This window comes from Trachypithecus francoisi, unplaced genomic scaffold, assembly GCF_009764315.1.
Source record: "Trachypithecus francoisi isolate TF-2019V2 unplaced genomic scaffold, Tfra_2.0 Lachesis_group13, whole genome shotgun sequence".
Lineage (NCBI taxonomy): Eukaryota > Metazoa > Chordata > Mammalia > Primates > Cercopithecidae > Trachypithecus > Trachypithecus francoisi.
In genome coordinates, this window is record NW_022681458.1 from 88,947,152 (window position 1) to 88,966,822 (window position 19,671).

At 35.7% G+C, this 19,671-nt stretch overlaps 1 protein-coding gene across 2 annotated transcripts in view; it reads right to left on the minus strand.

Moving 5' to 3' along the window:
* Window positions 1-19,671, minus strand: part of GALNT13 (polypeptide N-acetylgalactosaminyltransferase 13) — a 612,297-nt gene that overhangs the window by 529,425 nt on the left and 63,201 nt on the right. For both annotated transcript variants that reach the window (XM_033231450.1, XM_033231449.1), the window contains exon 3: window positions 8,710-8,955. In XM_033231450.1, the coding sequence (XP_033087341.1) occupies window positions 8,710-8,851 (142 nt within the window). In that variant the 5' untranslated portion in view covers window positions 8,852-8,955. The remainder of the gene's footprint in view (window positions 1-8,709; window positions 8,956-19,671) is intronic.

Consider the following 19,671-nt stretch of genomic DNA (forward strand, 5'->3'; position numbering starts at 1 on the left):
ATATTTGAGTCAGTGGACTGGGAGAGGCAGACCCACCCTCAATCTGAGTAGGTACCATCTAATCACTGCCAGCATGATTAGGATAAAAGCAGGCAGAGGAACATGGAAGGACTAGATGGGCTAAGTCTTCTGTCCTTCATCTTTCTTCTGTGCTGGATGATCCCTGCCCTCGAACATTGAACTCCAAGTTCTTCAGCTTTTGGACTCTTGGACTTACACCAGTGGTTTGCCAGAGGCTGTTAGAACTTCAACCACAGATTGAAGGCTGCACTGTCGACTTTCCAACTTTTGAGGTTCGGGGAATTGGACTGGCTTCCTTGCTCCTCAGCTTGCAGACAGTCTGTTGTAGGACTTCACCTTGTGACTGTGTCAGTAAATACTCCTTAATAAAATCCCCTTCATATATACATCTATCATATTAGTTCTGTCCCTCTAGATAACTCTAATAGATATCATAACATCATATCCCTTTTGCCCTCTGTGATGATAAGAAACCTCTGGAGTTTCTAAGCAGATCCTTTCCCATTTTGTATTCTCTGTATGACTATTTCTCATCTCAAACTAAATATTATCTACAGACGAACCAAAAGCTAGATAATAAAATAGATGGTTTTCTATAGGTTTATTTTCTTAAAACTAGAAACATATAATCATTCACTTCGGACTGGCATGATTTTAAAAATCATGACTCATATTCATTTCATATTACTACTGAGGCCCAGAGAGACTAATCTACTTGCCTGAGAATATAGGCCATGAGTGGGAAGCCAGGACAAGGATCCACTATGCATGGATCCTTGCAAACTTACCTTGCATAATGCCCATGCAAACCTACCACACGTCCTCAAATTTCCACAAAGTGTTTGCAGGTGCACTGTGGCATCACCCTGCTTTTAAAACATCTATTCTCTCAAATACCTATTCTAACTTTGCCAAATTGAGAGTAGCAGCACTTAGTATTCCATACCATTTAGGAGTCAGAAATATTTTTACTGCACTTTAATTCCAGGTGGCATCAGAGTGTCACGAAAGGGTTAATAAAACAAGTATTTATGTTACCCAAGAGCAATCCTTTAAAAAACAGAAAAACAAATAGTGTTCATGGGTCTGTATCTAATATTGGAATCGGTCTACATGTTCCCATAAAGTCCCTGAAATCATTTATTTTTTACAGCATCATTCAATAATTGATGTGTAAAATGATAATACTAACTTTGTAACAAAGATTCCATTATAGCCCATAGACTTCACTTTTAAAAAAGGAGATGAGAATGTAATCCATTTTAGAAAAATGTCCATTAAAGTGACTGTTTTCTCAAGTTTGATATTTAGAGTGTAATGATGTAGCCAACTTCCTACTGAACAGTTCCTTTCAGAGTCCTAACAGGCATCCTAAATTCATCGTGTCCAAAATAAACTCAATGTCCACCCTCAAATCATCTCCTACATCCTTCCTTCTCTCAGGAAATTGGATCAAACAAATTCCTGCAAAAATCCAGAGACTTGACCTTGACACTCCCCTCTCCTACACCTGCCAGAATCAAGCACGCAATCCAACTCTCTTAATCTCATATATGAAATGCCTCTTGGTATTACCTACTCCTCTCACACCTCACTGTGCACTATTTGGCTATAAGCAGACATCATTTCCTACACAGACTACATGGAATAATGCCACAGACTCCTACCCAGACCTCCTGGAAAGAACAGCTCTTCTCTATTCCATTTTCTACATTGTATCCACAGCAATCCTTCTGTGACACAACTCGTATCCTGTTTGCTTTGGTTTTTAAGTTCATTCAGTGGCTTCCCACTTTTAATCCATTCAGTGTATCTTATTCACTCATTTAGTTATCCATATGATGAAAAAGACACATCAAACCCATATCCAAATCAAATCTAGGACTGTTGTAATACCCTACATTCAGTCAAAATGTTCACCCCCATCTCATACCCCAATCTCCCGCACACATGACAGACAACATCCTAATTCCCATATTCATAATTAGCATTGTTTGGCTTTTGAAAAGTTTTGTTGTATTTTTCTATATTTTTAAAGTCTACATTTTTAAAATTTTAGTTATTTTTAGTGTTTTAAGCAGTATTATATTGTATATAATCTTTGAAGGATATAACTGTTTTCTTTTTTTATAATTTTATTTTAGATTCGGGGTATATGTGCAAGTTTGTTACATGGATATACCATGTGATGCTCAGGTTTGGGGTACAAATTATCCCATCATTCAGGCTGTGAACATAGTACCCAATAGGTAGTTTTTGTACATAATTTGCTATTATATATGTTCAAGATTCAATCATGTTGATGGAAGTCAAAATGAACTGCATTAATTTTAACTACTAAACTACCATATAAGATTTCTTTGTATTGATATACCAACGTTTATTCATCAACTTTTCCACTAATAGATCTATGGGTTATTTTCAGGCTTTATTTTTATGAATTGTAGTGCTATGGATATTTTGTTTATGTGAAATAAATTATCTTGGGTATATGACTTTAAGTGCTGAGTTACATATGAATATTCAGATTTCAGAGCTAATGCCCAACTGTTATCTGAAGTTATTATAAAAATGTAGAGACACATCACCTTTAGCAATTGGTATTATCAGCCATTTATAGTGTTTGCCAACTGACTAAATACAAGTGATATATCACTGTAGCCCTGATCTGCAGTTTTCCAAGTAAAGCTCATGTTAATTATTTCTTCACAAATTTATTTGCTATATGTGTTTCATTTTCTATGAAGTGTCACTTCAGTTCTGTTGCCCACTTTTTCTATTGGATTATTTGGGTTTTTCTTATTAGTTATAGAAAATTTTTATATATACTTGATACATATAACAATCAAGTTACTTATATGTACTTAATAACTTGTCAATTGTGTTTTCTTTATATATATTCTATGATTTTTAACTTCTCTTTTTACCTTCTTTAAAGTACATTTGAATGAACTAACTTTCTCAAGTTTAACCTAGTCAAATTCTCAATACTTTGTGGTAATTTTTTTATGTTTTAAGAATTTTTTATTCCAAGGTCTTATAGATGTCTAAATATTTTTCTGCTGAAGTTTTAGCTTTGTTTTTGACATTTAAGTCCTAAATCCAAACTTCATGACATGAGTTAGGCATCCAATTTCGTCTCTTTCCACATGGATTGCCACTTTATTCTCAGTTCCATTTATTGAACAGCCTCTCTTTTCCACATTGATCTGCAGTGCCCCTTCTGTCATATACAGAATGTTCCAAACATATGTACATATATGGTTCGCCATCAGAGGGCTAATTCTCTTCCTTTGGACAATTTGTCTCCCCCGTGCTTCTCTGTTCCAACTATATAGCCTTAATTACTCTAAATTTTAAGACTTGTCACATCCCCACTCTGTATTTTTCCCCTTTAGAATTATCCTGGGCTTTCTGGAATCTTTGTCATTCCATTAGAATTTTAGTATTTTTTTGCTTTTTACTAGTTATTTCCTACTCTTATGCTATAAACCTCAATTTTAATGTTACAGCCCTTGTGAAGGTTCATTTTTTTTTTCACTTTTTTGAGATAAAGTCTCACTATATTGCCCAGCCTGGACTCAAACTCCTGAACTCAAGCAGTCCTCCCACCTCAGCTTTCTGAGTACCTGGGATTACAGGCACACACCACCATGCCTGGCTTGAGAAATGCTATCCAGTACTCCAGATCCAGTGTCCTCTTCTTCCTGATCCCAATATCAATTATGTTTTGTAATCATTTCTAACTTATTTTACCTTTTTAGTTGAATATATATTCAGTCATTCATTGCATAATGATGGGGAAGTGTTCTGAGAAGAGCATCACTAGATGATGTTATCATTGTGCAAACATCATAGAATGTACTTACACAAGACTAAATAGTATAGCCTACTGCACACTTAGGCTGTATGGTATAGTCTATTGCTCCTAGGCTACAAACATGTTTAACATGTTACTACGCTCAATACTATCGGAAATTATAACACAATTGTAAGTATTTGTGTATCTAAACATATCCAAACATAGAAAAGGTACAGTAAAATGTTATAATTTGTTTAACTTTTATTTTAAGTTCTGGGGCACATGTGCAGGTTTGTTCCATCAGTAAACATGTGTCATGTGGGTTTGTTGTACACACTTGTTCATCACCCAGGTATTAGGCCTAATACTCATTACTCATTAGTTATTTTTCCTGATCTTCTCTCTCCTTCTGCCCTCAACCCTAGTGTGTGTTGTTCCTGTCTATGTGTCTATGTGTCCTCATTGTTTAGCTCCCACTTATAAATGAGAACATGAGCTATTTGGTTTTCTGTTCCTGCATTAGTTTGCTAAGGCTAATTGCCTCCAGCTCCATCCATGTCCCTGCAAAGGACATGATCTCATTCTTTTTTATGGCTACATAGTATTCCATAGTATACATGTACCACATTTTCTTTATCTAGCCTATCACTGATGGGCATTTAGGTTGATTCCATGTATTTGCTAATATGAATAGTGTTGCAGTGAACATATGCATGAATGTCTCTTTATAATAGAACAATTTATATTCCTTAGGGTATTATACACTAATGGGATTGCTGGGTTGAATAGTATTTCTGTCTTTAGGTCTCTGATGAATCAATCGCCACACTGTCTTCCACAATAGCTGAACTAATTTACACTCCCACCAACAGGAAATAAGTGTTCCTTTTTATGCACAACCTTGCCAGCATATGTTGTTTTTTGACTTTTTAATAGTAGCCATTCTGATTGGCATGAGATGGAATCTCATTGTGGTTCTGATTTGCAATTATCTAATAATCAGTGATGTTGAGCTTTTTTTCTAGTCCCATTAAATTGCCATTAACATTCTTCACAGAAACAGAAAAGACTATTTTAAAATTCATATGAAGCCAAAAAAAAGCCCAAAAGCCAAAGCAATCCTAAGCAAAAAGAACAAAGCTAGAAGCATCATGCTACTCGACACCAAACTATACTACAGGGCTACAGTAACGAAAATAGCATGCTACTGGTACCAAAACAGACATACAGACCGATGGAACAGAATACAGAACCCAGAAATAAGATTGCACACCTACAACTATCTTATCTTTGACAAACCTGACCAAAATAGGCAATTGGGAAAGGATTCCCTATTAAATAAATGGTGCTCGGAGAACTGGCTAGCCATATGCAGAAAATGGAAACTGGACACCTTCCTTACATTATATAGAAAATTAACTCAAGATGGATTAAAGACTTGAATATAGTAAAACCCAAAACTATAATAACCCTGGAAGACAACCTAGGCAATACCATTCAGGACATGAACACAGACAAAGATTTCATGATGAAGACACCAAAAGCAATTGCAACAAAAGCAAAAATTGACAAATGTGATCTAATTAAACTAAAAAGCTTCTGCACAGCAAAAGAAACTAACAACAGAGTAAACAGACAACTTACAGAATGGGAGAAAATTTTTGCACTCTATGCATCTGACAAAGGTCTAATATCCTGCATCTATAAGGAACTTAAAATAAATTTACAAGAAAAAAAACACTAAAAAGTGGGCAAAAGACATGAACAGACACTCCTCAAAAGAAGACATACATGTGGCCAAAAATCATATGAAAAAAACTAACTCAATGTCGGTGATCATTACTAAAATATTATAGGATCACTATCAAATATGTAGTCAGTTGTTGACCAAAATATCATTATATGTCACATGATTACACACACACACACACACACAGTCACATAAATACATATAGAAAGAGAAAAATGTTTACTATATATTTGACTTTAAGCTCCATGACAGGTGGGAGCCTTGTTCCCTTATGTCCCAAACGTCAGGGACCTCAGTTATATCCCCAGAATTTGCCTACAGTAAGAACTTAATAAAAAATTAATTAATTGATGAATGAAGGAATGAATGAAAATATCTCAAAAATTAACTAATAGTGTATGCTAATATTGGGTCCTTATGAATTGTTTAAAATTTAGACATATAAGTGATCTTAGAAACTGCCTACTCCAAAACCTTTGCTTTAATAATGGAGATGCACAGGTTCAGAAGGATCTTTTTATAAGTAAAAAAGCTTGTTTTTAGCAGACTTAAAACACGAAAAATTCAGTTAGATACACTTTGCATAGCATCATCTGCTTACAAATAAAATATTTTGAAAACAAGATACACATTCCTAAAGTAAAATTCTGAAATAAGTGACAATTGAAAATGAAATTAAAACCCTCAAGTCTATTTTCCATTTATTCAAGACAAATAGTATTAATATAAAACTTGAAAGTAGTACAATGTACTGAATGTTTGTGTCTCTGCAAAATTCATATAGTGAAATGCTAACCTCAAAGTAATATTAGGAGATAGGGCCTTTCGGGGGTGGTTAAGTCATGAAGGTGGAACCTTCACGAATGCGATTAGTGCCCTTACAAAATATGCCCCAGAGAGATTTCTCAACTATTCTGCCTAGTGAGGTTAGTGAGAAGACAGCTGTTTATAAGGAACAGGCCCTTATCAGAAATTGCATCTGCTAGCACTTTCATCTTGGAATCCCCAGTCTCCAAAATTGTAAGAAATAAATGCCTGTTCTTTGTTAGCCACCAAGTCTATATTTTTTTTTTTTTTTTTTTTTTTTTGAGACGGAGTCTCGCTCTGTCGCCCAGGCTGGAGTACAGTGGCCGGATCTCAGCTCACTGCAAGCTCCGCCTCCTGGGTTCAGGCCATTCTCCTGCCTCAGCCTCCCAAGTAGCTGGGACTACAGGCGCCCGCCACCTCGCCCGGCTAGTTTTTTGTATTTTTAGTAGAGACGGGGTTTCACTGTGTTAGCCAGGATGGTCTCGATCTCCTGACCTTGTGATCCGCCCGTCTCGGCCTCCCAAAGTGCTGGGATTACAGGCTTGAGCCACCGCGCCCGGCCCAAGTCTATATTTTTTTTAACAACCTGAATGAAGTAAAACAACAAGTCTTATAAACAAAGAGAACAACAGTTTAATTACAATTTAAGTACAAGGAAAAGTTATTTTTGTCTTGCATTGTTAAATTTCACATTTTGAGATTTAAGACTTAAGGAGCATTAAGGACATAAATCAGCAAAACTGTACCTTTTTGTTACTTGTAGAAAAGCCTATCAATGTTTTGCTGAATCAGATTGTAACATTTTTGTGTGTGTGTGACCAACCTAGATGGTTTCCTTCAACAAATGACAGAGTGATCATTCCAAACTGATATAATCCATCAAAAACACTTTTCTACATTCAGCCAAGCAGCAACTCAACTGATTCTGACAAAGAAGCTGAAAAGGCCGATTAATTCTGGGGTTTTAACTAAAGATCAGCAAATCATTCCCCATGTTCATTTGTCAAAAACACGGACTTATAACGTTCCCCTCTCAGAGTAACTGTAGTATAAAGGCACAAAAAAATGCATGTAAACTACCTAAATGGGTCTAGCATCAGTCACTCCCAAAATTTTTTTAATTATTTATATTAGTCAAAATCTAAAATGAAAGATCCATTTTAAAAGACAAGGAAGCGATTCAGGATTTCCCTAAATGAACAAGAGTATTTTTGTAATCTAAAGCAAACTCAATATATCTAAAATACTCTTTGAACAAAAATTAAATTTTGGAAAAGCTCTTCTGTTTCCCTAAACTTCATATAAACTGAGAGTGTTAATGAAATTCTGCTTATTAAAATATTTTGTTCAATAAATATCTCAAAAATATCTATAACATTAAAAGCAGATCACATTCATTAAATAAATGTAAATCTCAACTTGATAATTTAGATTCACTTTTCCAAAAGGTACAAACATTTCATCAAACTTCAATTGAAGCTTGCTTTTTGTCATATTTATGCATAAAACTTTTGCCAAACAGAGAATATGTTCATTCAATGAGAACAAAACTAATTTTGAGTACTCTTACATATTTTAGAAGTATTGAATTTTCTAGGAATACTTCAGGAACATATTTATAGATCTTGAAGTCAACAAAAAAGAAAGCATAGAGAAAATTGGAATAACTTCACAGAAAACAAATTTCTGTGGCTTTACTTGATAAATAACCATTCATACAAATTATTATGTTTACATTCATATTTAGTCTTTGAAACTGGTCCCTCAAGAGGAAAATACTGAATTAAAGTAATTTTTATAGTATACTTGAAATTATCTTTTTCACTTAACATACAGCCTGCAATCTGGTAAATCTGCATACCACCATGTGTTTTGTTTTAAAAACTGGTTGTTTTATTTCAACTGTTTTGGAAGTCTTTAGTGGTGTCATTCATGCACAGTTCGTTTGCTAAAATCGCCACCTGTCTCACTTTAGTGGTTTTTCCGTTTTATGTTATGTGCTTGGTCTTTAAAGGCTTTTGGCTTCTAGGAGCCTAGATTTAAAATTCTGCCCAGTTTGAATGTTCACTAAACTGTTCTTTTCATACAGTCATAGAACACCAGAATTTATTAGGTTGAACGCTATCTTAGAGGTTAGCTAACTGTTCTCATTTCTTCCAAGAAGACATCTAAGACCAGGAAAAGTAAAGTAACTTCCCCATGGTTAAACATGCATTAACAGTGCTGCCAAAATGCTCTTCTAACTCACTAAGGCAAAACTCTTCTGATTCTGAAGTTTCTTATTTTGTCAAGGCATCTCTACAAAAATATTTGCTTCATAAGCACTTACCCCTCAATGCAGGCAGCAGAGATCTCTCCTTCTTATCATCACATTTGTTACATTCACTGAAGTACAGCAGTAAGAAGACATCAACAAGAACCCACATCAATGAAGTGGCTAGAACCACCTTGCAGTAAACAAATCTCCTCATGTCTTTCCTTGATTTCTATTTAACACACAGATTGAAGACAAATGCTACTGTGATAAATCCAAGCCACACAGGTGAACTCCAAGATAAAAGCAGGATACATTCCACTGTATTAAAAAAAAAAGAAGAAGAAAATTTCATTAACTGTACACATAGATTTTTGGATAAAGAACATATAACATGAAATGTAGGACTTATTTAATGCTCTCAAATATATCAGCACTCAAGCCTTTGAATCTAAAATTAAAAGCCTAAATAAATGAAAGTTGCTAGCAAGCTAGTTGGCTAACATTTTAATATCTAATACTAGATCTGCCACTACTCTGCTAGGCCCTTGACAAACTATTTGATTCCTTTAAGTTGTATTGTAATGACCTTAAAGTCATATCATGATATTCTTTATAGCACCAGGTTGTCAAATAGTGCAATTCTGAGTTTACTCTAATTCAGTACTTCTGACTAGTCAACAATACTGAAATAGAAATCATCCTAGGATACATTATATTATAGCATCTAAGATCTGGCCTTTATAGACAGACACGTCTAGGTCCATACACCTCCTGGGAACAGAAGACTTTCTAAGCCACAGTTTCCTCATATGTATAATGTGGATAGAAATGCCAAACCTAAACCTCATTTGTTATGAAGATTACGCAGAATCATACTTATAAAGCATCTTGCAGAACAGATAATTATTAAAACATAAAACAGAGCTGGGCATGGTGGCTCACACCTGTAATCCCAGCGCTTTGGGATATCGAGGCAGGTGGATCACCTGAGGTCAGGAGTTTGAGACCAGTCTGGCCAACATGGTAAAACCACGTTTGTACTAAAAATACAAAAATTAGCCAGGCATGGTGGCACATGCCTGTATCCCCAGCTACTTGGGAGGCTGAGGCAGGAGAATCACTTGAACCTGGGAGGTGGAGGGTGCAGTGAGCCGAGACTGCACCACTGCACTCCAGTCTGGGTGACAAGAGCGAAACTCTGTCTCAAAAAAAAAAAAAAAATACATACACACATAAAAATAAAATAAAATAAACATATAAAATAGCAAAAATTGTTCTCATATTCTTAAGTAGAGCAATTACAAGACACGATTAATAATTACATAGCCTCAAAATCCCAGCTGATCTGCATAGAAAGTATCTACAACAAATGTGTATTTAGAATAGATAGCATGCATCCAATTTATCAGAGGAAAAACATATTAATATAAATGATTTAAAATAATCAGAGCAAGAATTCTAACGGCTATAACAAAGATAGACACATAATTATTAAGAGACATTTTCCAAGGTAAGTGCAGAATGAATACCTTACACATATTTGTTTTATTTATACTACATTGAGCATTTTATGTATACTACTACATTTGTTTACCTGGTTAACCAACTTTTATCTATAAAGTAAGTAAATCAGACAAAACATAATCTGATGCCATTTGTTACATTTCAAATAATATCAAGTAAAATATAAACTTATTGATGTGAATAAGATAAGTGATGAAGTTTTGACAGAGCTATTTGGGGTGAACAGTATTAAATACAAAGACACTTGAAATATTTCATAAATGTATGTCTCAGAATAAAAACATCAAAGTATAATTTGATGAGCACAAGCTCTTTAAATTAACAGCAGCTGACAGCACCATAAAGCAACAGAAATTCTGTTGCCTGTTATAACCAACCTAAACTAGCAACAAATTCAAAATTCACATAAAGTGCCAGTTACAAAATAATTATTGTAACAGATTTTATTTTAGTAACTACAAAAAAATTACATTTACATTTATTCAGAATATATATATATATATATATACACACACACATATAAAATGGAGAGATATATGTAAATCCAAAGAATACATGACATTTGGGTGTTTTTTTCTTAGAAAAAGTAACATATTATTATCTACTTTGTTTCATTTCCACTTTAATTTTCTATAAAAATGATAGCTAAATATTGGAAATCAGCCTCTAAACCTGATAATAAAGGAATTATTGTCCCATACTTATTTCCTGTTACTGTATACATTCTTTTCTAAATGTGAGATATGAAACAATTCAAGCTATCAAATTTTCTGTATTCAGTCTTAAGATAGGGTAGATCCTTTCAGTTTATCGTAGAAAATAATTCCATGGAGAAGTACATATAACATTGATGGTCACTACACAGCCATCCCCAAGTTTATAAGGAGTACTTTATACATAAATGATCCTGGAAGATGTAAACAGCACCATGCCTGGCTCTGTCATCAAATAAAGGAATGACCTTAGGTAGGTATCTTGCTTTTCAGTGCTTCATTTGTTTTTAACATATTTTCTGTCCCATCAATCTCACAAAATATTGTGAAGCTTAAGCAAGATAAAGAATTTAAAATATTGTTTAAGAAAAGATGAAGAATATTATTATAATAGAAAATTTGAAATCACTCAGTATTAATTAAATATTAAAATATCTAAGCTAAGTCATTTCCTAATGAGCCTAACAGCTGAGGTTGAGAATTTAATTTAAACTTTAGTTATGATAAAAAGTCAAAATTACATATTATTGCCACTTCAAGCAGTATTCAAATTATCCTGATTTCATAGTCTGGTAGCACTATATATTAAGAAATTAGCACTGAAAGAATTCTAACTATACCATTTCATGTATAAGAATCTTCAAATAAGATTCTCCTTATTTTTTTAAGTTTTAAAATTTTATCTACATCTTGAAAACACCTAAGCCTTGAAAACAGGCTAAGCTTTATCATTCACAGAGATCTAATCCCCTTCACTTATAAAATAATAATCTTGTACATTGTATTTCAATATTCCTCTTAAGAGAAGAAAACTGAGCAGAAAAATGGTACTTTAAACACAGAATATTAACCAACATAAGCACAGTTGGTGGCCCAGGTTTATTTAAGAGAATCAGCATCTGCATTATGTTTCTATTCCAGGAAACCCCTATTTATTTGCAAATACTGTTTTGTTTCTCAAACAGTCAGAAAATCCAAATTCTTCAATATCCCTGGCTTGCCAAGCCAATGTAGTGCATGAGCAACTTGCCTCAACTACAGCCTTTTCTATCCAATACTATTACCCTTTTCCTAATTGTTTCAAAAACATTAAGTAATGGTATCAGCAAGATTGTCTATATTATAGGATTTTTACTTGAAAATGTGTACCATATTTCCTATCTTTATTAAAAATTGATTTTAAGGCTGGGCACAGTGGCTCATGCCTGTAATCCCAGAACTCTGGAAAGCCGAGATGGGCGGATCATCTGAGGTCAGAAGTTGGAGACCAGCCTGGCCAACATACTGAAACCCTGTCTCTACTAAAAATACAAAAATTAGCCGGGCATGGTGGCATGTGCCTGTAATCCCATCTACTCAGCAGGCTGAAGCAGCAGAATGGCTTGAACCTAGGAGGCAGAGGCTGCAATGAACAGAGATCACACCACTGTACACCAGCTGGGCAACAAGAGAGAAGCTCCATCTCAAAAAAAAAAAATTGATTTTAAATATAAGAAATAAATCTAGATAAAGTTTAGGGCTTTGTCACTATGTTGTTAAAAATAAAAAAGTTTTTGTTTTTGCTTTGGTTTGTTATTTGTTGTTCTTTTTTAATTAGGAAGTTATTACTTAGGGAATCTACTTGCTATTAGACATATTTGTATCTATAGTCATAAACTTTTTTTTGTAGAAAATTGTGTAATGGGAGCAAATTTTTTCAGTCTATTTTATGAGGCTATCCTTGAGGCTGCCAAGGGATCCTGGAAACTAGTGTAAGGCTGCTGGTAATCCTTCCAGAAGTTTCAGGCACTCAGCATACTTTAAATGTTTTAAATAGGCAGGAGCTTCTGTGAGCTAATGACCAAATAATTTTGCAGAGTTTGGTTTATAGGCTGATAAATGTAGTGAGTAAGCCCTGAAAAAATACCATAAATTAGCTTCAGGTCTGACTGATAGGGAAACAGATCTTTGCATGAATAAAGATAAAAAATTGGCCGGGCACGGTGGCTCACACCTATAATCCCAGAAATTTGGGAGGCCGAGGCACGTAGATCACCTAAAGTAAGGAGTTCGAAACCAGCCTGATCAACATGGCGAAACCCTGTCTCTATTAAAAATGTAAAAATTAGCTGGGCATGGTGGCGGACTCCTGTAATCCCAACTACTCAGGAGGCAAGAGGCAGGAGAATCACTTGAACCTGTGGGGCGGAGGCTGCAGTGAGCCGAGAGTGTGCCATTGCACCCCAGCCTAGGCAACAGAGCAAGACTCTGTCAAAACAAACAAACAAACAAACAAACAAAAAAGACAAAAACTTAAGTTAAACCCAGGAAATCCACTCACAGCCGAAACCAAAGTGTCCACTGTAATAACCACTTCACACTAAAGGTTAAACTAAGAGACAAAGAAGCCAAAAAATATAGTGCTAAATAAATGCTTTTTACTGAAAGATAGCAGAAGAGAAGAAATAAACAAAACTGAAGAAAAACAACAAAAAATGTCCTCATTTGTATATCAACTGAAGAAAGGCAGAATATTGATAACATAAAGTTCAATTCTTAGGAGGGAACCTAACATAGGCTTTAAAAGAAAACGTTTCAGTTATTTTGTCATAATTTGAGTCTGGGTTCCAACACTCACTAATTTTGCAACTTGATTCAAGTTCCTTAAATGTTTAAGGCCTTGGTTTTCCTATTCACAAAATGTGAATAGTAGTAGTTACCTTGTAAGACTAGGATGAGTACAGGGATGTAACATGTAACCTCTTATAACTGTGCCTGGCACACAAGAACTCATTATACATTAGTTATTATTACTAGTAGTAACACTTATATTGTTATCATCAGAAACATCATTGAAAGAGCCAGAGAAAATAATGAGGATTCTCCCTGCCCACCCTTGAGGAAACGTTGCATGCTCAGTGTGTAGGCGTTCAGGGGATTGGAGAACAAGAGCACCACATAGCAGAACTATTTTAGATGTAGTTTCTAACGTGGTATGAGTTACACAAGGTTTTACAATAGCAAAAACCTATTAAACTGTGCACTTAAGATCAATGCATTTCACTCTGTGTAAATTGTACCTCCCTTTTAAAGGTAAATAGGTACCATATGATTCCCTGATATCATCAACTTTTGAAGTAAATAAATTGTAGTCATAAGTTCACCAGATAAGAGAGCTTCTACTTAATGCCTTTCTGATCTCATTTCCTACCATGTTCACATCAGTCACTTAGGTCTCCTGGCTGTTCCTTAAATATGCCAATTACTAGCTTGCCTCAGCGCATGTGTGATTGTGCTTTCTCTGCCCAGTAGTAGGTTCATGGCTCCCTGCTCATGTTTCCTTCAGATCTTCCTTCCTTCCTGTTCAAATGTCACATTACCAAGAGCTTTCCTATCAGCCTATATAAAACAGCACACACACCTTACTCACTCTCTTATCTTCTCACCCCACTTAACTTTCCTTCTTAGCAATTATCACCCCCAATTTACTGAAAAATTGTGGGTTTTTTGTTTCTTATTGTCCCCCTTTCTTAAGTGGTAAGCTATATGAGAACAGGATTACACTTCTCTTACATACACCCTCTCTAACTCCAATATATTTAAATTTTAAAACTACAGCATTGGTTGTTATGGGCTGAATTGCCCTTGCCTGCCACATTCCAAAACTTCATGGGTTCAAGTCCTAACCCCCTTCATGGGTTCAAGTATCTTAGAATGGAACCATATTTGGAAATAGGGGATTTAAAAAGGTAATTAGATGAAATGAGGTGAGATGGGTGGACCCTCATCTAATCTGATTGGTACCCTTCAAGGAGGAGATTAGGACACAGGAAAACCACGTGAAGACACAGAGAGAAGGCAACCATTTGTCAATCACAAAAAGAGGCCTCAGAATAAAATCAACACTGCTGACATCTTGATTTTGGACTTCTAGCCTCCAGAACTGTGAGAGAAAATACATTTTTGTTGTTTAAGGCACCCAGTCTGTGGTATTAATTATAGCAGTCCCAGCAAAGGAATACACTGGCTAGTTAAACCCACTTTCCTGTACTCCACTTCTACATGCAAACAGGTGAACATGGCTGGCACGAAACTCCCAAATTATTCCACCTCTTCTCATTTTAAATCTATGCCCACATTGCAGTGGAGTCCAAATCAATCTCCATCTTTCAGACAACAATTTTGCAGTTTATTTGACTTCCTCATACTGTCATCTCCACACTTGCTTTTTCTCATGGCTGATCACTATGCATCTACATTTAACAGAGAACATATAAACAATCAGGAGAGAATTTTGCATACTACCATGTCAAATGTATCGCTTGCTTGTTTCTATTACCACCATACCAAATTTGGCAAGTCCAGCTGTTACCATGGTGAACTGTCCCTTTAAGCCCCCTGCCCTCACATATTCAAGGATTTGACTTTTCTGCATCAGTTTATCTTTTCTAACAAGTCATTATTACCAACATGCAAAGATGTTATATTTATAATAATCTTTAAATAAAGTAATTTCACCACACATCTCTCTTCAGGTGCCCCTACATCCATCTATTCACGTGTCATGTAAAACTCTTGAAAATAATTATGTATGTCTATATATCCCTATCCTCCCATTCTCTGTTAAACTTCACAGGCTTTAGGTCCTGCCACTATGTGGAAATCTTATGTGACAAGGTCAGGGTCAAATCCAATGATCAATTCTTAATCATTATCTTACAAAAATCCTCAGCAACATTTGGTACAGGTTGGCCAAAAACCGTGTACTCCTTTCTAGCAACTTGTTTCTTTCACATTGCATATTTGATTGTGCAGCAAATTCTGTTGGCTCCACTTTCAGATTTGTGCCACTTTTCACCAGTTCCACCACTACAACTATAGACCAAGCAGCCACCAGGATTCTGAAATGCTGCCTTAGATTGTTTTTAAAAAAGTTTTATTGAGATATAATTCATATATCTGATAATTCACTCATTGTATCATTCAAAGTATACAATGCCATATAGTCACACAGTTGTGTGTCTATTACCACAATCAATTTTAGAGCATTTCCTTTCCTCAAAAAGTAAACCACTCCCCTTTGCCAGAACCCTAAATCCTAGCATCATCCATAGACATAGGTAATCACTAATCTGATTTATTGTCTATGAATTTTCCTATTTTGAATGTTTCATATAAATTGAATCATACAATATGTTGCCTTCATGACTGTCTTCTCTCACTTAGCACAATGTGTTCAATGTTCATTCACGTTGTAGCATATGCGAGTACTTCATTTCTTTTTATTGCCAAATAATATTCCATTATACAGCTATATATTCATTTTATTTATCCATTCATCAGTGGATGCACATTTATGTTGCTTCTACCTTTTGACTATCATGAAAAATTTAAGCTGTGAACATTTACATACAAATTTTCTGTAGACATGTTTTCATTGTTCTTGGGTATATACCTAGGTGTAGAATTGCTTGATCATCTGCTATGCCTTAGCATCTTAAATGTACCCTCATTATAATCTATTCTTCACACAAAAGGCAGGTGGTTCCTGTTAAAATTTAAATTTAATGGCCGGGCGCAGTTGCTCACACCCATAATCCCAGCACTTTAGGAGGCCAAGGAGGCCAAGGTGGGCAGTTCACAAGGTCAGGAGATTGAGACCATCCTGTCTAACACAGTGAAAACCCGTCTCTACTGAAAATGCAAAAAATTAGCTGGGCCTGGTGGTGCACGCCTGTAGTCCCAGCTACTCAGGAGACTGAGGCAGGAGAATTGCTTGAACGTGCAGGTTGCACGTTGTAGGTGCAAGTTGCAGTGAGCCGAGATCATGCCACTGCACTCCAGCCTGGGTGACAGAGTGAGACTCTGTCTCAAAAAAAAAAAAATTTTAATTTAATTTAATTAGTTATCTTCCCTGTTCTGCTCATTATTGATCAACAGCTTTTATCACCTTTAAAATAAATTGTAAATCCTATCCTTGGCCTGAAACACAAGTATTGGTCAACACTAAGAAGGGATGGCAGGAATAAGAATATTTATGGCTCTCTTTGATAAAGGTGCCTACATCACCATCCTACCTGGTTTTAGGTTACAGGGCTGCTGTTTCAGGCCAATAAGTCACTTCCAGCCATACCACTATGGCCCATGAAACTAAAGTGGGTCATATTTGCTGGTTTCCAGACCCATCTACAGTCTGGCAATGTTGTGCCGTTTGTTGCAAAGGCCACCTAATAATATAATGATAGTCAAGGTATTAGATTTTCCAAACTCAATGCTCAAGTCTATTATATAAAATGGCATAGTATTTTTATATAACCTATGCACATATTCCTGTAGTCCTTAAGTCATTTCTAGATTATTCATAACACCTAATACAATGTAAGTGCTATGCAAATAGTTGTTATGCTAAATTGTTTTTATCTGTGATTTTATTGTTGTGTTTCTACTTTTACTGTGTTCGTTTGCAAATATTTTCAATCCAAGGTTACTTGAATCTGCGAATGCAGAAACTGCAAACACAGATGGCTAACATTACTGCTAACTGAATCCCTCTACCATGGCCTATGTGGGCAAACATGGGAGGTATAATGGGTCTCTATATATTTTGTAAAAATGTCTCTGTTCCCCTTGCATTTAACACTTTCATATGAAAGCTCTGGGTTAGATTAATAGAGGACTGGAGAGAAGAAAGGCAAAGTTATACTGAAATAGGGCACACAAAATTTCATGGCTGTGGAGAAAGCAATAATTCTGACATCTGGGGAAGAAATGGCTTGTACACCAAGAGTTGTGGGGAAAAGGATGGGTTAATTAATGCTGTGTTTGTCACCTAGATCCAGAATCAGAGCCTGGCAAAATAATCATATGGCCTGCCTGAGTGAAGTAGCATCTGTGGCTGACAATCCAGCCTGCTGTTCCATTTGTCATCTCTTCCAAGTGCTATGAAACAGAAAAACTCATGTGGGCATGGCCAGTCCTAAACTGCTCTGCTGTGCCTGATGCCATAAATGGCTGCTCCCAAAAAGATACCCTTCCTCCCACCTAAACAAACACAAGAACTTGCATAACATTTTTTCTATCTGGCTGATAGAAATTCACTTGCTTCTCCTGATATCTGAGCACTTTGGCTTATGCCATGTATACAATCCAGGCTACAACTCTTCAGTAACATGGCACATGCTTAATCAGACCAATGTAATGATGATCCAAATAAAGTTTAATAAACAATCCTGATTGGACAGACTTGTATCCCTTTGGGCTATATGTTTGTACATGGGCAGAGTGAGCCATGGACTATCTCTCCATGGAAATTCAGATTCTATTAAATCATCTATTGCAATGGTGAACAAAGATAAGCAGTTATATGTAAACTCCCTTGTATCATTTGTGCTGGATAATACATTGTTCTTAGACTACTACAGTTTGGCTTTATAGAATAAAACCTATTGATATCCTCTAAGACTTATTTACGGTGACTGAATACAGGACCATGGGGAAACATGAGTAAAGTCAAAACTCCAGGTTGGCCTAATCCTGTTGTTAGAAGTTCTGTTCGTAATAGCCTTATGTAAATACTGTATAAGGAAAAACTAAGTGAATCTGACCCCAGCCACTGTCACATTATTTAGGGTGTTCAATGGAGTGCCATACTCACATGAAAATTCACCAGAAGCCAACATTATAGAAGATCAAGAGTGGATATCATTGAGAGACATTCCTTCACTCTCATACATTCCTAATACTTCCTGCTGGGGATGCCAACAATGTAAGGCCCCAAACACTCCAGGCCACTTTTCATAATTGTGTGTGCAGTAAGGAATATTGAAAAAGGAGGTGAGAAAAAATGGCTACTGTTTGTCCCATCTGGGACAAACACAGGAAGCAAGTGGAACTCACACAAATACATATTGTACTTCTATAGCCATCCATCTTCATAGAATGGATATCCCTATACGCAAGCATGTGTGAAAGGACCAATATATGACAAACTGCATTGACACGTGACATCTGATGGCTCATGTACTTCCTGTGCCATGAGTAAAAAATGTCCTTTGCTCTAATACAGAAGTCTATTCTGCCAGCCAAAATCCATGAAATAATAACAAGCTAACTTTTAGCTTTTATGTGAGGTGAAATCAAATTCCAGGCCCTTCACAGACCTGAAATCATCACACACAGAAAAAGCAGGATATATGTATGTGTGTCTGTGTAAATTTTCATATTTCCAGAAAATTTCTAGAAAGATACACTCACTAAACTTAGTAATCTCTGAACAACAGAATTTGCAGTCTTCTGTAAGCTTGAATTTTTACTATAAGCATGTATTACTTTAAGAATAAAACAACCACTTTAATTATAAAAACTAAAATATTCCTTTCATTTATCCTACAGATACAATTTAGTGCCCACATAAGTGCCAACACTGTGCTAAGGCACTAAAGATAAATTCAGAAAAATCCTCTGAGATACTATAAAAGATGATCATCCCCAAGACATGCAGTCATCAGATTCTCCAAGGTCAACACACACAAAAAAATGTTAAAGGCAACTAGAGAGGAGGGGCAGGTCACCTACAAATGGAACACCATCAGGTTAATAATGGATCTTTCAGTAGAAACTTTATAAGCCAGAAGAGATTGTGGGACCTATATTCAGCATTCTTAAAGAAAAGAAAGTCCAACTAAGAATTTCCTATCCAGCCAAATGAAGCTTCGTAAGAGAAAGAAAAATAAAATCCTTTTCAGACAAGCTCATGGAATTTGTCATCACCAGACTCACCTTACAAGAGGTCTTTAAGGGAGTGCTAAACATGAAAATG